At 40.1% G+C, this 19,168-nt stretch overlaps 1 protein-coding gene across 1 annotated transcript in view; it reads left to right on the plus strand.

Annotated features, from left to right (window-relative positions):
- The window catches only part of GALNT2 (polypeptide N-acetylgalactosaminyltransferase 2), a 99,139-nt gene that overhangs the window by 43,500 nt on the left and 36,471 nt on the right, over positions 1 to 19,168 (plus strand). Inside the window, exons 2-3 of the mRNA XM_075089524.1 lie at positions 11,132 to 11,222; positions 18,005 to 18,158. Of these exons, the coding sequence (XP_074945625.1) occupies positions 11,132 to 11,222; positions 18,005 to 18,158 (245 nt within the window). The remainder of the gene's footprint in view (positions 1 to 11,131; positions 11,223 to 18,004; positions 18,159 to 19,168) is intronic.

The following is a 19,168-nucleotide window of genomic DNA, read 5'->3' on the forward strand; positions in this document are numbered from 1 at the left end:
GAGTCAGTCTCGCTTCTTGTTTTCCTCTTGTTTTCTTAGAGAACAAAGCAGTGCTTTTGCATGCGACAGAAAAGATCCAAGATGCAGCAACTTTGATTCCCTCGTCTCATCCGATCTTCAGTTTCTTTATATGCTTGTGATAACCTTCTGTTAGGGCTGAGAAAATGTGGTGTAATGTTGTGTTGCATCATTGCATCATAATCCTGCAGATCTGATCCAGCAAAACACTCAGCCTGTTAAATGCATCTCATTTTTTTGTTTCCTTTTTTTTTTTTAAATCCTTTCTCCTAATCCAAAATAGCTCTCTTGGAGCCTGTTTCTGTGTCGTGTTATTAAAATAGTCACCTTGTTCCCTTTACTAACAAACTGCAGAAACAACTGCCACGCTTCTGCCTTTACATAAACGTGCATTTCTGATAAACGCGTATCCCTTTGATCTCGGTTACATGGGCATGTTCAAATATTTATAAAAGAAAATTAAGCTGGAAAGGGTTTAGCTATAATTGCTTTTCTGTTCTCCTCTCTGTGCTTCAAGTTGTGTGTAAAGGCATGGGATTTTTTTCTTTCCATTCTGCCCCAGCTGGTTCTTGTATCGCAGCTGAAGGACTGCCTGCTGATTCCTTCAGAAGTATATAGATGGAGAACTGGAAATACCTGGTTATTGGAATACTTCAGTATATTTAAGTTATTGTATACATACATTTTAAGATGAGTTCTGCTTAATTATTTAATCCTTGGCTTTTGTTTCAATTATTTAACTCCAGTTTCCTGGAGTTCCAGAAAATACAAGACACTCATGTGTGTAAGTATTAAAATGAAGCACCACACCCATTGCTTTTTGTGCTTATCTTACCTCTCCTGTGGAAAAGCTTTTTTCTCTTTCTTTTTTTTCCCCCTTCTTCAGAGAGTCAGTGTTGGAGCTAAGAGCAAGTAGTGATGAGTTGAATTCAAAGAGGATTAGGGACAGGTCTTTGAAATACAGGCTAATTCATCAGACACTTCTGATATTGTAGAATTAAGAAGACATGGCATTAAATCATGCCTGAGCATTTGTTGGAGTAATTACCTTCTTTCAAGCAGAAAAATATGTAGTGGCTTTGAGTGATGGGTGGTTTAATGTTGTAACTAAACTTGTAATCCTTACTTGTAATGGGAGCACCCCTTTCAGCACGTTTTTTCCTTGCTACCCTGGTTGCTGCTTCCCTTGCATCAAATACCTCAGACAATTTAGTGATTGATCTCATGTTTTAAAAAAAAGCCCAGCCGGTGAAATAACACACGCACACGTTCCACACCCCCTGCCCAGCTCACTGTCAAGTCAGCTGAATGAATTGGATCGCCTGATCTGCCACACCGGTGTCTATAAGGGGAGAAGTGGGGACAGTCCCGCAGCTCAGGATCGAGATGTGGTGAAGCCCCTTTCAGTAACAGCTGGCCTTTAAAGCAGCTGACCTGCCAGAGCAATGCTCGCTTTGCAAAGCATTGCAGCAGTTTAAGCTTATGTTGTCCTTCTGGTTTCTTCCTCTTGCTGGGCTATTGTTCCATGGGATCTTGCATCTGCTGTAAGTAAAATCAACTGGGATTGTTAAACAGGGGTCTAGTCTAATCTTATTAATTTTTTGAATTACTAACATGCCTGCTGTATCTCTTGGATCTGAATTGGCTCTGTGTACTTGTATTAAGCTACTTGAATGTTCAGATTTCACATCCTGGAAGGTGCTCAACTGAGAAAATGAATACGTACAGTAATTCTCAAACAAGAGTTATGGACTTTGAAAGAAGCACGGTGAACAGATACTGTGTGTGCATCAAGCCATGCCCTGCGTTTCTGGGACCTGTCACCACTCCTTCTACCTTGACCCATTCCAGAAACTGATCCATTAAAATAGTAAAACAAAAAATTAAAATATTCTTTGCAAATATTATAAAGTGTGGGAAGAGCAGTAGGTATGAGATAGGCATGCTAAAATTAATGCTGGTACCTGGGTATGTACTTCAAAATACTTTTTAATCTGTATGAGACAATCACAAAACACTCCCTGGAGGTGGAGATGGGAGATGCCAAGATGCTTTTAACAAGTTGCAAACGGTAAAATTTTATGGCGTCTTCCTGACCCTTCTTTTTTGCTGTTTTTTTAAGCATGTGTGTAACAGGTCAGATCACTCAACTCCTTTTGACTGAGGATGATTTATGATTAATTTAGTCTTGGAATTTTTTTCTCCATCTACTGCATCTAAAAGAGCAACATAAACACCATTGATGCTGAGTGTGCACTTACTGTGTAAATCGTGGAACTGTGTGCCTGCACTGATGATAACTTCAGGATAGAAGGCTGTTCTAAACATTATTTTTAAAAAAACATGAATTAACTATTGAAAGAAACGCCTTGTTTTTGTCTCCATCAGTCTTTCCTTTCAGGAATTAAAATTGAGTGATAATAGACTTAGATGTTATCCTGAATTTAAATAAAACAACACAAAACATTTGCAATGATTATTTCCATATTCTATAGCAGGTAGTGCAGACAAGTGAGATTTTTCAAGACACGATAAATTTAGCAGGTAATACAAGATACCTCCGTGCTGCCATCTCTAGAAGTTGGAGGGATAGAATTGACTACAGGATTCCTTAGAGGTTGGAGGGGTAGATTAGAATAGAGGATTCCTTGCTCTCAAAGTTACTGCTGCGCTTGAGAGTTTACTCTTCCATTAGTCTCAGTACCCTTAAATGTTTCTGCTCCTTTCCCCGTCCCATTCCCCCCACTGCTGGCCATCCACCCATATACATTCACACAGCTTCATGAATGATGTTTGAATAACCTTAAAAAAAAAATGCAAAGCCTTTTAGTGGCTCCTCTGCAGTGTTTCCATTGCATTCGTGTTCTTTCTGGTGCGTGAGACTTGTCCCTCGCCTCTGCTGTAGTTGTGGAGAGGTGACAGTCTCTCCCACGAGCTGGAGCGAGATCCTCTTGCTTTCTGGTCCTTGGGCACTTCACAGCAGGTGCTGGTCCTGCTTCGGGCTGCGGTCGCCTCTTGGGACACTTCTGCTTGGTTGGTAGGGCTTCTTTAGGTGTGGTAGATTTGGGTTGGCTGATGTTAGAGGTAGCCTCTGGCAAGATGATGCATTCTTACCCACCCATGGTTTGCCTGTGCGGGAGTGTGTGTTATTGCACTGTCTTGACTGTCCTCTCAGCGTGAGGACCACTTCAGCTCCAGTAGGTTTTTGGTTTTTTTCTTTGCTGTACAGCTGAAGAAGATGAAGGGCGTGTTGTAGTTTTTTTGGATTTGCAGGTTGTTTTGTGGGTTTTTTGTTTCCTCTTTGTGCTGGCACGCTAGCTTGCCAAGTTTGGAAGGCAAGTAGCGTTTAGTTTTTCTTGGTAGGTGATAAGGTTGACCACTAACTACTAGAGTGGATGAAATCTCCAGGGAAAAGGGAACATGATTTCTCAGAGGTCACCTGGAGCTGGATACCTGAATTCTGGTACCTGAATGGAGCTGTAAGAATGCTGTGGTGTTTTTATACCTTTAGGATCATGTTATGTGATTTCACGTGCTTACAGAAGAATTTATTGTTGTTAAATACTGCAGTACAGTCCAAAATTGCATAGCGTTTGCGGCTAATCAGTTAACTCAGGGTACCTTAAATCAATGATGGCATTGGGTGACAAGTCATGTAGTTACTTTTAGGTTATCTTCAAATTTTTTTAGTTCCCTAAAATATACTGAAATGCAAATCTTAATATTTAACGGCTTACATACATTTAAAAGCCTACTACCTAAATTGCCCTACCTGGGGGTTTCTGTTGCTTGTTGGCTCTCAGCAGTTTAAGTTTATTGTGCCCAGAAATCTTAAACGAAGTTGAACCAGACCTTCGAGCTGATCCCATTTGCTGTACAGATAAGTCTTCTGTGGCAAAGTTGGATCAGACCTTCCTCAGAGAACATGTATACAAGAAACTTCAGATAAAGCATATTTTTTTTGTCTAGTCCATTCTGGGTTTATAAAACGTCAAGTTTTACAGTTGTTTTTGGTACTTCAAATACTGCCTGTAAGCTCTAAAATATGTACTTTTCCATAAGTAAAGGTAAAAATTATGTAGAAGGTAGGGCACTAAGGTGTTTAATATTGCCTGGAGATTACAGCTTATAATAATTGGCATTTTACAAAATGTTTTGAGTGCATTCACTGCGAATATATCTAAACATTTTTCCTATATATGGAGCCATCAAAGTATAATCTTGATTGCTTTTTCTCCTTATTTTGAGAACTTAAAATTGCCACCTTGTATGCATGAGTGGGGGGTGTGCCTGTGTTTGTTCCCCCCTGCTGGAAGCTTTTATTTTTGTTTTGAATATTCAAACATATGAAAGGAATGTACCTTTGGCAGCAAATTACGTAAACTGAGTAAAGGAATAAGAATGAAAATTAAATAATCTTTGCTGTAATAATTTCAGATGTTATATTTAACAGTGGTAATCAAATATTGCAAAGTGTATATATATTTTTGTTGTTCTGGTTACTTATATTTTGCTTATTGGTGTACTTGGAAATGTCTGTTTTATTAATGCTAAGCAAGTTGGCAACCAAAGGAAGTCAGCATTTGTTTACAGGATATTTCCTGCTCGTCTTGCCTGTAAGAATCAGCCTTCCAGGTATTTTCAGAGCACACTTTATCTCAGTTTCGTACAAAACAATTTTCCTGACAAGGGAAGACACGGGTGCCCCGTAATGTAATTACATTAAATGGCTAGAGCGCTTGCCTGGCTCATAGGAAAGCTGGATTAATTTACTGCAGCAAGAGAGACCTGGAGTCGCGTTTCTGAAGACCTCTTGGAAGGCAGCGAGCGAGCGTTGGGTTGGAAAGCAAGCCGACACGCTAGACTCTGTCCTCTGCTGAAGGTCCTCCTGGGTTAGGAGAACTGGGACTTCAGAGCCTGCTTAGCTATTCTATATGCATTTCACGTCATGTCTTATTAAGAGATCGTAAACTGAATTGGAAGGAAAAAAGAGGTATCTATTAAGTGCCAGCAGTAGCAATGAAGATTGGGCTTTGGCTGCGTCTGTGGCTTAGGCAGCTGTCTGACTGCTTGGCTTTGAGTTCTTTTCTTGGGTAACTAAGCTCTGTAAGGAGCCTTCATGCTTGCTTTAGGGATCTGAATTGTAGCAGGCATTAAACCGTTGCAATGCCAAGTGCTGCTCTACATAACATCAAAGTGCTTCTGAGTATCCGGCCCCAAGTACATGATCAGAACAGAAATATATGAAGTGCTGAGAGGAGTCTCTGCTGCAGCGAGAGCACCTCTTCCAAAATCAGCTGGTCTGTCTGATCTGTACTGCATGATGCAGCGAAGCCTTGTATTAGGCCAGCTGGATCAAATGATGCTCTTCGAAGATGCTGCCAGTATTCAGCTTCCTTTTAGAAAATCATCAGTAGAAGAAAATCTGTCTGCAGTTGGCTCTTGACCAACATCTTAAAAGCAAGTACCAGCACAGATATTAAGCTTTAGCATGTATTTTGTCCCATGAAGCCATATTTCTCGATTATTTTATCCGAGCGTATGCTACCAAGGTAAGTAGAACTTTGGTTTATTCTGTGTAATTCTCCGCTTTGTATTCTGCGTGAACTTCTTTGAAAAATTGTGCTGGTACATGGTGATGAGCAAAGCAGTTGGTTTGACGTGTGTTTAGGAGAGCTGAGTGGCTTTAGCCCTTGGATAGCGCTGTGTGTTAGCCTGTGAGATGTTTTCACCTGGCTCACTGCCATTTCCATGTAAGAAACGATGAACAGCTGTCCATGTAGCATGTGGTGCAGTTGTAGCTCCCAACCATCTCCTGTGCCCGAATGTTGTGTGTTGCTCAGCATCTGGTGTCTGTGGGAGGAATGGCTGGTATGGGAGGCACACTCGGCTCCCACTTAAGATGTTTTCAACCACAAGAGCTTTGCCGAAGTCTGTGTTGACTCGCCACTTGTAAGGTGATATCTTAATATAGCCAGGGATGTTACATGTTGGTAAGTTGTCCTCTTGTTGATAGGAAGCCAGTGTAGGATAGAAATCTCTGCTTTAATGAGTTCTAATACATAGCAGTTAAATGTCAAATCTGGTATACTTGAATTAAAAGGGGGGAAAAAAGGAAAGTATTGGAAGACATGGGAAAAACTGTAGTGGTTTTAAGTGTTTCTTTTATAGGAGCAATACCTAGGGACTTGGATCAGTTTAATATCTTTTTTTTTTCCTGCCAAGTGAAATAACAATTGACAAAACACTAATTGATCTGTAACGCTTGTAAGAAATATAGTATTCAGTGCAAACAATTATACCAAAACCAGAAGGGTGAGTGGTGTGGAAGATCTAAGTAATAGTAATGAAATTATCCACTAATGTAGGTCTGTGTGTAATTATAGCTTTCCAAACTAAAATGACACTAGTCTTAAATTTCGCGATGAATACGATTGTTTCTTGCTATATAGGTCTAGAAATGCTCAAAAAGGGTGTTTTGAATCTTGCTTTGCGTTTGTACTACCTCCCTCTGCCTTTTCCCTGCCAGTCAGAGCAGCTGCAAATGTGTAACTAATCATTTCATGAAACAGTGTTTGAGTCCGACTCTCAAAACTGGAGTTTCATACTGCATCTTTGTCATATCTCAAACTCAGTCTGCTGGGTAGTCTTAATGGAGTGGGTGAGTTGAGCAGAAAAAGTAGTAATAGCGAGGTTTGTAAGCCGATGTAGGCTTTCTGAGGCGTTGTTGTGGTTTAACCCGTTAGGCAGCGAAACACCACACGGCTGTTTGCTTGCTCCCCCCGCAGTGGGATGGGGGAGAGAATCGGGGGGAAAAAAGGTAAAACTCATGGGTTGAGATAAAGGCAGTTTAGTAAGACAAGTAAGGAAGCAAAATTAATACTAATGATAGAAGAATATACAAAACAAGTGATGCACAGTGCAGTTGCTCACCACCTGCTGACCAATGCCCAGCCACATCCCAGGGCCCCAACCAACCTCCTCAGTTTTTTGCTCAGCATGACGTCATACGGTGTGGAATATCCCTTTGGCCAGTGTGGGACGGCTGTCCCGGCTGCGCCCCTGCCCGGCTTGTTGTGCACCCCCAGCCCCCTCGCTGGCAGGGCAGCGTGAGAAGCAGAAAAGTCCTTGACTTGGTGTAAGCACTGCTCAGCAACAACTAAAACATCCCTGCGTTACCAATGTTATTCTCATCCTAAATCCGAAACACAGCACTGTACCAGCTACTAGGAAGAAAATTAACTCTATCCCAGCCAAAATCAGGACAGGCATAGAGAGTTTTCAATGTCCTGAAAAAAAAGTTGCTGCACTGCACTCATTAATCAGCCTAAAAACCCCTGTAAAAAACAACAAAATCTATTCAATTTAACCATAATGTATTGTGGTTCAGGTTTGCAAGGAATGTTTTAACAAATTGGTAAGCGAACATAGATCACCTTAACCTCTGAGCTTTTGGAGTAGCTCACCACCCACTCTAAATATCTAAAAGTGTTTAGATAACTGAATTTAAAAATTACATTTCATTTAGGTTGGTACATCTAAAATATTTCTGCAGTACTGTTGTAAGGTTTCCCACTGAATGGAGTCAAAAAGGTTACAGTTCAGTTTCTTTGCATGTCGTCTGTTACTGAATCAGGAGTTAATGGGAAACAGTGACATGATGGGTAAAGTTAGTGTGTGCCAAATCCCCGCAACATGCGCGTTATAGCTGGTGTGTACTTGTTTTGATGTTGCTATATGTGTCTTGGCCTGAGAAAATAACTGCCTGAATAATGACCACAAACGAACTCTAGTGGCATTCCACGTGTGCCTGATGTTTAGTGTCTGTGCTAGTTCGCCAGCTACCTTTTAATTTTTTTTTACTACGCTCAAAATACTTGTTCAGGTGTATTTACAGCATTTACGTGTTTAGTTTGTAGCCTGATATTGCCAGTTTTTTTAGTGTGTCAGGAAAATAGTAGTTTAAAGTATTAAGCACGAATAGTATTTTAATATAGAGAACGCATTAGCCTTTTCTTTTAATTTTTTTATTAATTAAATCTCTCTTGTGTTCTCATGATTTAAGAGCTGTGTCTCCTCTTAAATGGTTTCAGTTGCTTTCAGTCTTGCCTTAAGCTTAACTTGTTGGATGAAAGACTTTTGTTGGTGCAAGCATTGTTGTCTTCTACCAAGGATAGTCATTGAATGCAAGGAGCTTTTTAAGATCACACTAGTAGTTGAGATTTTGTTTCATTCCAAGCAAGCTGAAAAATCAACTCTGTCCTGTGATGATGACGAAGTAGGAATGTCATTTGACCATATGGTTTATTCCTATGTTGCTGCACCAAATTAACATGCTTGAGCGATTTACAATTAGAGTTGTAAAGAAACTGGTTGTATTTATGTCTATGGTTTCAGTGTCTGCTTTCTTATCCTTTTGTGCCCTTGAGTTCTCTCCAAAGGATAGAACATACTGTTGTCCCCCAAAAGGCGTGGGATGCCCCCATGTACTTTCCACATGCTTTATTGGGTGAAAGTTAGGCTTAAAACAGAACATCGGTTTTAGCTGAGTTGTCTATGTTAAAAATCATTAAAATGTACTACTTTTGAAGAAGAAAAATTCCACAAAGCCCTAGCCTAGGGCACAAAGGTTGGAGGTTGATCTCCCATACTCTCCTATCACTACACTGTTTTATAGGCAGGCCTAGGAGGCAAGCTGAATGTCCAGCAGTCTGCACTGGGAACTTTCATCCTGGCAGCTTGACTCCCCCTAGAATTTCTGAAGGTTGTACCCAAGTAGTTTCCTAGAAGCCTCAAATTTATAAGAATTTACAATGACACTTAGCTATTAGATCTCTAAATCTAACAGTAGTTTGTGCTAATTCAAACAAAACAAACAAAAAACCCAAAACCCCCACGACAACAAAAAAAACGAAGTGGAAGAACTTGATAAATAAACATGCTTAATGGAATGTGTTCCTTGGCTGATAGGATTAGTGGGAAGACAGTTTTCCCCTAAAGGCTTAAAGGGGAGGGAAGGAGAATAAGGAAGCGCTCTGTAGTTTTTGTTTAACTACAGGAGAAATCCCTGTAATTTTTTTTGGTTGCTTAATGGATGTTTTGCATTTAGTTTTCAACATACATAAGTATTTTAAACCTGTTAAAGTAATTTGGGACAGTGAAGAGCTTGGTAGAATTTTGCAAGACTTGGCATTCTTACTGGGAAGATTTTTTTTCTTCCAGCTACGGTTGATACTTGCACTTACTAAGTATTTCCATAGCGTTGCTATCTTTAACCTGATGCACAAAGCCAAGTAACTAGTGAAATACAACTTTCCAGAAGCAGAAAGTTTCTGTTTCAGTGTGCTGGTGGGACTCAGGGCACAGTGGAAGATACTTTCCCTCACCTGCATAAGCCTTAATAATTTTCTTAATGTGCTGGGTTTTTTGTTTGTTCGTATTTTATTTTTATTGCTTTAATCTTCATTTAAGCCTTTAATCTTCATTAAGACCTCCACAAGGCCCAATAACCCAAAGCATGGACCATACGATGCATGTAGTATAAGAACCTTGACAAATTTTCTCTCTCTGCTGTTCTCAGTGCAGAATTCTGTGAAAACCATGCATTTGTAGCGTTTCATTTTGTAACTGATACAGTGTTTATATGGCTGTTCTCTGAAAATGATTAACAATTACAAAAAAACATCAGTATTCAGTTTTGCATTTCAGTGTTTTAAGAAGCCTTATTTTCACCATTCCCAGCTATTAGTGCCTACCTAATGTAGATGCTTAAGCTGAATTTACATTGGGAAATTCAGACATGCCTTGGGACTTACTGAAATTATATAATTTGTGGTTGAAATGTTCCCCAGCACTAATTTGGTCTGTTCCAACTACGTGCTATTCTACCCAAAGAATTCCCAGGTGTGGTTTAGGAGCTGGGATAGCAGAGACAGCTTACAGTATGCACTTTCTACCCCCTCACCCTGTCCCGGAGGCTCGGGCAGGTTCCTAGAAGGGGTATGAACCATTCTGCACTGCTTGGTTTCTGTGACTGGTAATGTTTCTGGGTGCACTATTAGTATAGGCATGGTATTGCATCTTCTTACGTGATGTAGTAAAGGTGTTGCCTTTAGTGGGATTGTGCCAATAAACCCAATGTTATAGCGGGGACTTCTTCAGCGCAGACTTAAAGGCAACAGAATTTCCTTTGGCAAGTGTGTGAGAATAATAGAAGCTGGTGGGACTCTAACTTGGTTAAATGTAGTGTGCAAATCAGCATACCGTTGCTCATTAAATTTTTTTTTAAAGTTACCCTCTTCTCCACTTCTTCCAAATGCACAATGTGATAAGGACCCAATTTGAGTTTGACATCTTGTATGTTTTTGGTAATGAGCATACAAGAGTGGGTTGGGGTTTTTTCTCTGTTGAAAGGAAAGCAAGTTTTACAGATTTAGAGTCAATGTTGGAACTTGGAGGGGGGTGTGTGAAATTTATTAATACTTCTCCCCCCGCCCCCCCCCCCCCCCCCCCCCCCCAAGGGGTACTATCAATATTACTGGAATTGCAAATCCAGCGGAGTTGCCTGTGAAACCCATGATAAGCTCCACTGAAATAAATACATGAAAATAGCAACTTGCAGATATTTTGGAAGGCTTTTTCCAATTGGAAAGCTGTCACTGTGGATATAAGTGCTAGATAACATGACTTCTCTTTTTCAGATAACTTTATTTGGCCTATTCCTTGCTAAAGCAGGGCGTTCTTCAGGTTTTGTTTAATCTTTTTGCCTGCCTTGCTCATTTAAGTATTACTGATTTTTCTTTTAAATTAATTTATGATTTGATATTTCCTAATATATTTCCTATTTAAACATTTCTTTTTTCTCCCAAGTAAGAATTGCTACATAAATTAAATGCAAAAGCCTTCCTTAATTTTTTGTTCTGTTTATTATGGTTTTCAAGTAGTGAAGGAACTAATGAAGGAAACAATTATTTATCTTAAAATCGAAAGTTACCTCTCTTGGACTACTTCATGAATTTAAAATCCACAAAGCTGAGTTATTGCTATTTGCTTTGAAAACACAAAACTTAAATTGATGAAGGAGACTATGTTAAAGATTATGTACTTTTTTCAGGAGGACCCAAATGATATCGACCCCAAAAGGAAAGATGTGCGTGGCAATGATGGGGAAGACAAAGCACAAAGTGTGGAAACGCTACCTCCAGGTATCACAGTAATGTTTGTTATGAAACATCCATAGCCATAAGACATTTATCCTTGAAAGCCATAAAATACAGCAGTTGTTCTGATTCATTCTTTGTAGTTTAGAAGTGCTAGGATTACTTCAGCAACCTATACCTCTCTATTCTTAAAGGTTCAGCTTCCTTAAACCATATGTGTTTCACTACTCCTTTGGGTTTAAAACCATAGAGAATGTGATTCTTTGCTAGTATGTTTGTATTGTCCTGCAATAGGTTTGAGCTGCGGTAAAAGCCTCTGGTACAATAGTCCATTTCCCTCGATGGCTAACACTGGCAGGCAACAGACAAGTCGCCTTGGGACCATGCTTCCAACTGGAGATTCATCCAAGGTTCATACTTTTTTAGTTTCGTCTAGCTTTTGATGTGGCAGTTCTTCCTGAGTGCACTGGTGGTGTACCTTATTTTTCTCATACTTGCTCAGTATTTGTCACCTGCTGGCAAATAAAAAGAGCAACATGGATTTTGTTTAATTTAAGTAAATGGTCTTGTGCCTTGAGGATGATCTAAGAAAATTGTTAAGGAACCTTCATGTCATATGACTGCTTCCATAAAACTTTTGCTGCTTAACTGTTTCACATCAATGAGATTATGTATGTAACCAGAATTCATGGACTAAGGAATAAAGAAAGAGTAAAATGGATTTAAATATTTTCCACTGTTTTTAAAAAACTTTACATTAAAAGGTGAACAGCTTCTGATCAGAGAGCTTCACAACATGTTTTACTCTTCTTCAATTAATCCTAATCTTTGGCTTACAAATTTGTCTTGGCCAAACATTTGAAATACTGTGAGGTCCTGAAGAAAGAACTAAGGTAAACTTTCCTCTAAGCAGCTGGAAATTGCCATCCCCAAGAATGTGTGAGGTATGATTTTTGTTTTACAGTCTTAGCCTCTTGGTACAGTATAAGCTGTTTGACATTCATGCCTTTTTTCCTGTAGCCTTTGGCCTACCTTGGCTTAGCTGCTTTCTGGAGAGGGGAAACAAGACTCTGGTTATTTATGTATGCTTTTTTGGCAAAACGTTTACTTGGTGTATGAATTGAGAAATAAATCCTAAAAAGCTGAAGGGCCTGGCTTATTTAACTTAGTTTCTGGCAGATCTTTCCAAGTATTTTTTTGCCTTAACAGAACTCTGCAAATATTGTCACTGGGATTATAGGTCAGCCAATTTTGCATCTTCCAGCTACTATCCTTATTTCCCATTTTTGAATGTTTTTGTATTCTGGGCCAAACCCTATACATTTCCTGAAAAACCTTCCTTTCCCAGTGTCCCAAAGTAGCCATTCGAGTATTAGAAGAAGTGGGAAGTGTCACAGGTTGAAAGGGAGAGACATCAGAAGTGAGGAGGGTGGAAGCTAGAAGTAAAATTACATGTAAAATAGAGCAGGTCAGGACTATTTTCATTTCATCTGTTGACTGGTAATCTCTTACGGCTTGAAATAAGAGGCAGGAGACTCATTACTGCAAAGTACTACGAGAATCTCTAGCCAAATGTCAAAGGTTATACAGACAGTTATGCACTCTTAAATCACTATTTCGATTATTTCAATTCATGTAGGCAAACTTTTGAATCCTTATGGCAATGAAGCTTGGAATTCATGTTTGGGCAGATTTTTTTTGTGCTGCTTTAAAGCAAAGCAATCAAATTTTAGGAGGGCTTTGGTCCAAAAGTGCCTTGCTTTTCCACTGAGGTTAGGAGACCTGTCGTTTAGGTTTCAGCATTATGCAGTGTAGTGTCTTTCAGAACTTCGTGGAAGTAAGGAATTGTTTGTTATCTTTAAAATGGCTTTATATAAAGGTGAAACTGTTGTTGTTTTTTTTACCTTCTGTACCTCAAAGTGTATCTATCCTATGTCATTGGTGACTTTTTATATGCTCCAAAGGTCTATTTCTTCTTTTGTGAAAATAGTCATGCTAGCTCTTGTGGTTAGAAGGACCAACCCCAAACTGTCTGCATGGGTAACTAAAGCAAAACTGTATTACCAGTTCTCTGCAATGATAGGAGTTTCAGCAGTTACTCCAGCAGCTCTCTTTGTTACTTAATGAAGGTTTGGAGTCTCTTACTGGCTGTAAGTTGAAATAACCATATTTATATCACATTGACTGCTTTTAAGCTGTATTGAATCAGTAAGAGGCAGTGCAAGCTATTTAGGGGATTTTGTATCCATCTATTCCTACTTTTTGCCTGCTGCTTGGCTGCATGCAGGTTTATCTGCTATGCTTTTTTTTTTCCTCCTTCGATCTCACTTTGAGCTGCTCTTACTGTTATCTGACTTTTCCCTAATAGATCTGATTTATATTGCATATGGTTGACAGGACCTTCTGCTGGAGCCAGAGCCAGGCCTTGCCTCCTTTCTGGCTTCTGAAGCCAAACTCGCTTGTTCTTACACTCACTGGGCTGTCACTGCTTTTCAGCAAATTTAGCCCTATGAAATGGTGTCCTTTTGTTCTCAGAATTTACTCTGTGCTTTCTGGACTAGTGTTGCATTCACTGGTTTTAAAGTCTTGGAAAATGGTAAATGATATATTTGAAATGATTTATATCAAGCTCTACTTGGATGGAAACTGGAATGGAGTACTAAACTAGCACTATTTTTTAAATACAGCTACTTATTACGGAGAAAAAAAAAGTGCTTCTTATTTAAAATTTACCAGCTTATTATTAAAAATAATAGCAGTGAATTGCACTATTTTTGTTGATTGCCTTCTCCAAGACTTCAGAGTTGGGAAATACCTGGGACAAAAAGAAGCAGCTTCACCAGATTTCACCTTTTTCTTGTTTCTACTCAACTTCTCAGGTTCAGAACAGTTTGTAAAATAAGCAGTTCTTATTGAAACCAAGTTTAGCACTGCAGCATACCCTGGTTCCAGGTTCTTAGCCAGTTCAGTATTTTTTTTTTTTTTTTTTGCTGTATTTGACTCTGGTAGCAAACTCTGCAGTTCATTTACTGTTGAGTTTAAAAGATTTATTTATTGTCATGTTAGGTCTCAGTACAGGTAAACACACATTTGCTTGAATCTGAGGTTACAAAGTTGCTTAATTTAAGTTTGGAATAATGTAGTTGCCTTTTCTGATACTCATTCCACCTGGCAGAGTTACTGAAACTTGGGAAACCACAGAGCCATCTAACTCCCCAGAAGAAATTAAATCAAACATTATCCTATTTGTGTACATCAGAAATACAACAGAAACAGTACGTATTATTCGAAAATATTTTGTTAAACCACTTCTAACTTTAAAATGTAGTTGATGACTTCCCTTTGTGACAATTTTTTCAGCAAAAGTAAGGCAGGACTGTGTACTTAAAATCATAGAATCGTTGAGGTTGGAAAAGACACTTAAGAGCTTGGAGTCCCACCATTAACCTAACACTACTAAGTCCACCACTAAACCATGTCCCTAAGCACCACATCTACACATCTTTTACATACCTCCAGGGATGGTGACTCAACCACGTCCCTTCGCAGCCTGTGCCAATGCCTGGCCACTCTTGCTGTAAAGAAATTTTTCCTAATATTCAATCGAAACTTCCCCTGGTGCAGCTTGAGGCCGTTTCCTCTCTTGTCCCATCACTAGTGACCTGGGAGCAGAGACCAGCCCCCCCCTCACTCCAGCCCCTCTCAGGCAGCTGCAGAGAGCGAGAAGGGCTCCCCTCAGCCCCCTCTTCTCCAGGCTAAACCCCCCCAGCCCCCTCAGCCGCCCCCCAGCACACTTGTGCTCCAGACCCTGCCCCAGCCCCGCTGCCCTTCTCTGGACACGCTCCAGCCCCTCAAGGGCCTTCTTGTCCCGAGGGGCCCAAACCTGAGCCCAGCGCTCGAGGTGGGGCCTCCCCAGGGCCGAGCACAGGGGCCCCATCCCTGCCCGGCTCCTGCTGGCCACACCAGGGCTGACACAAGCCCGGGGGCTGGTGGCCTCCTTGGCCACCTGGGCACTGCTGGCTCATGCCCAGCCGGCTGTCAGCCAGCACCCCCAGGGCCTTCTCCGCCGGGCACTTTCCAGCCCCTCTGCCCCAGGCCTGGAGCGTTGCCTGGGGTTGGTGTGACCCAAGGGCAGGACCCTTTAGCTTTGGATCCATGTTTCATTTTCCAGCAGCTGACTTGAGCCATTAGCACTTTTAACCATGTGGGCAGCCTGTGTTGCATGTTGTAGTTCATAAAGAGCACAACCTGTTTATGGAGAATGCTTGTGATGGCATCACCCATACCGCTGATGTGAAGCCCTCATGACCTCTTGTGTTTTAGTTAATCTTTCCACTAGATGGAAGGCAACTAGAGGAGTGGATGGGGGTGGCAGTCCTGAAGCAGGCATAGCATTAAAATCCATTGGAAGTCGGGGTGTTTGGAAGTTGAAAGTCCTATATAAATACATTTTAAGTGTAGATTATATTTTGTAAAATGCACTAAAAATCCTTATTTTTAGACTGGAAAAGCAGTGACATGACATGCCCTGTATTTCAGAAAATATTTGACATATGTTCCAGATTGAAGCTGTATTGTAAATTAGAAGCAAGTGTGGCAATATAGTTTAGTTACCAAGGAGGTTGCAAAAGCGTTGGGAAATGCTAAGGGAGTGAGTTTTGCAGGGAGATGATCTTGTGATTTCTGCCGTTTCTTCCAGCTGCCTGAATCAAGCCACTCTGCATTTTGTATAGTTTTGTTGCAAGTGAGGTTCGGTGTAATTTTTGTAAATAATTTGGGTTATTTGTAGTGTGTTAGCTGGCTGAGTTGTAAACTTGTTTGCAAAGTAAGTTCCTGGAAATATTTTGAAGAAAGAACTTGAAAGGCTAAGAAAAACTCTTGGCAGTCTGTGGCCTACCAACAACAGCTGGAACTCTCCTTTTGAGAGTTCTTTCAGTAACTGGAGTTTGAAAATCTGTATTTCTCCCTTCAGTTATTTTCCTATAGTTCCACCTCTGGGCTTCTTCACCAAGTCTCTAATAAATGTTCTGCAATCTGTTTTTGTTTAACTCTCAAGTCCTGGCTACTCTGTGTGTGCGTGCATGTTTTAACTTCTTTAGGATGGTAATTCAGGTGTAAAAATAGTTGCTTAGTATTAACCAGCTAGTTCCTAAACTACTAATCTGAAAGTATGAGCACTTTTACTCTGACTTTACTTGGATGTTGGAAGTTTCTTAAAAATAAAGCAGCCAACCCAAAACCATCTCCCCCCCAACCTTGATATTTTTGCCTTATGACCTCCACTACCATCTGGCAACCAAATCACACCTTGGGTCCTGGCTGCTTTTGTAGATGAGCTCCTCAGATGATCCTGAGATTATAGAGAATTTCTAAATAAGTTGGTGGTATTGGTCTGGTTAAACATCAGACAATTATTTTGTTTAATGATGGAAAGTGTTCTTTCAATATCAGAATCTCCTAGCAGGAGTTAACGCACCATAGTTGGGGCATGGCTTACGGATAGAAAGCTGTAAATGAGGCCTGGCTTGGTTTCCATGTCCTGCAGGTTGAGAGACCAAGCAACGGGAAACCTTGAGGCATCTGAGCAACCTCTGACTCTTGTTAAGAGCTGTTAGTGTTCCCTCTATGCGTATCAGCTTAGTTTAGGATATGTCTGAGCTGTAATATTTGTCTAAAAGCTGAGCTTGAATGGAGTGACGTATCCACAACCTGCTACTTCCTGAACTTAACTGAAAGTACCCCAAAAGCTTTGTATGCTAATTATGAAAACAATTAATATTAACTCCTCTTATCTGTAACAAACAGTGACCCAAAAAGACAGCTTTTTGCTTTGTATATTTTTTTTTTATGCCAACAACATGCTGTGTTCCCCACAACATGCTTGCAGGAGATTCTCATACACATCTGTGTTAAAACAAGAATGTCTGTATCACATTAGAGCTTGAGCTCTGATTTTGAGTTAAAGGTGGTATAAATTTGCTGTAGCTACCATAGGTTTGGCTGTCAATAAGCAAAAAAGTAGATGTTCAACCAAAGGGAAGAACTGATAGTTTAAAGACATTTTGTAGATATCATACCGTTGTTTTATACCTGAAGATGGTGAAAATCCTGGAACTTCATTCCTGGTGGCTGGATGCTAATCTAACTTCCTGTGTTAGTGCCACAACCAGTCACATAATAACATGGTCCTTGTTAAAGAGGGATTAATCTGTGAATCAGTTATGATTGTAAAGGAGGTTGCAGTTATGTCGTATTGGAGAGTAACCTAGTGCCCCAGCTGCATGAAGTGCTGGTTTTTGAGAATAATGTTGCCTTATATTTCTAAAAGGCCTGCTGCCAAATGGTTTGATTATAACTGACTGTGTTTTACTTATGTAATGAGACAGTAAATGAAATTATAAAGTCCTTGAAGTCTGGACTGGATCTTAAAAAGTTACTTGGGTAACTTTATAGCCAGATCATCTGCCATATTAGCACTTCTCAATATGTGGAGTTTTTTTTAATTTAAATGGGAATTGTGGTAGTTGGGGTTAAAAAAAAAACAAACCAGCAAACAAAATGGACAAGATGAAGCATGGTCTGGTGATTACTTGTATAAATTGAGATCTGTAAAATTGTTCAATTTAATATTTATTTGCAGGGTGTTCTAGAGGAATTTAATACGCAAAAGTGACTATTGATGTTACACTGTTAACAATACTGTTGAGGTTTAATTACTTTGATCCAAAATTAAAACCCAAGCTGTTTCATCAGTTATGTTTGGATTGCTGCATGCTGTTCTTTAAATTATGAAGATTGTTGGATATTTTCCTGTTTCTCTATTGTAGGAAAAGTTCGGTGGCAAGACTTTGATCAAGATGCTTACGTTGGGGCTACCATGGTGCGATCTGGTCAGGATCCGTACGCCCGCAACAAGTTCAATCAGGTAGAAAGTGACAAACTGCGAATGGACCGAAGCATTCCCGACACTAGACATGATCAGTAAGTGCCAAACTGAGCCATGTTTGACTTGGATTAACTTCCTTGTATTTATGGCTTTGAGCAGCAGGAGGATTTTCTAAAGCAGGAGCTCTCCAGCTTTCAAAATGACAGGAACAATAAACTGTGGTGCGATCCTTAAACAGTGAGTTAAAGAACAATGAATCTTATTCAAGCTTTTCTGTTTCCATGACTTCCATTAGTGTGTATTCTATATCCAAACTGGTGCTGCATTTCAGTCTCTCTTTGTTCATGTTTATCTGATGGCTTTTCTTGGTTTCTACGCTTTTAAGTCTCTCACTGTGAGGGTGATCAAACAGTGGAGCACATTGCCCAGAGAGGGGGTGAAGACCCCAGGCTTAGGGATATTCACAGCCTGCTGTAGCTGGCCCTGCTTTGAGCAGGGAGCTTGGACTAAAAGATTTCCGGGGGCCCCTTCCAATCTCAGTTGCTCTGTGATTCTGTTCTTTTCGATATGTGACGATTGTCAACTCCAGACCTAAAGGAATCCATTTTATGCACACCTCAGCGAACACAGGACAGAATTACAGTTCAGATACTTAAAAGCTTTTGCTATGTCAGACTGCTTGTGCAGATCCAAGAAGCAGGACACTTCACAGTAAGGAACAATATTATTTTCTTGTGGGTAGAGAAGACTTAGGAGGAAGTCACTCAAACCCTTTTTAAATTAATCTTGTTTAAGCAGAACTGATTAATATTAAAACAGTTGCTGGTTAGGACTTCCATAACTTAAAGAAAAATAATAAAAGCAGGTTGAATTTGATTTTAAAAACGAGGCAAACATAGTCTCAAAGGACAAAATTAGCCAACTGTGTACAGTTAATTTCCCTAACTGATTCTGCAGTTAGGATGAATGTGCCTTCACAGTGTTATAGGTAGAAGAAGCTGGAGGAGACACCAGAGGGAGAGAGAAAAGGAAGGTGCCTGTTTTTTCTCCATAAAGCTCCTTGATCAGGAATGGCATAGCGAAGGAGATTTGTGTAGAGACTCAG

This window comes from Phalacrocorax aristotelis, chromosome 3 (genome assembly GCF_949628215.1).
Source record: "Phalacrocorax aristotelis chromosome 3, bGulAri2.1, whole genome shotgun sequence".
NCBI classification, from domain to species: domain Eukaryota; kingdom Metazoa; phylum Chordata; class Aves; order Suliformes; family Phalacrocoracidae; genus Phalacrocorax; species Phalacrocorax aristotelis.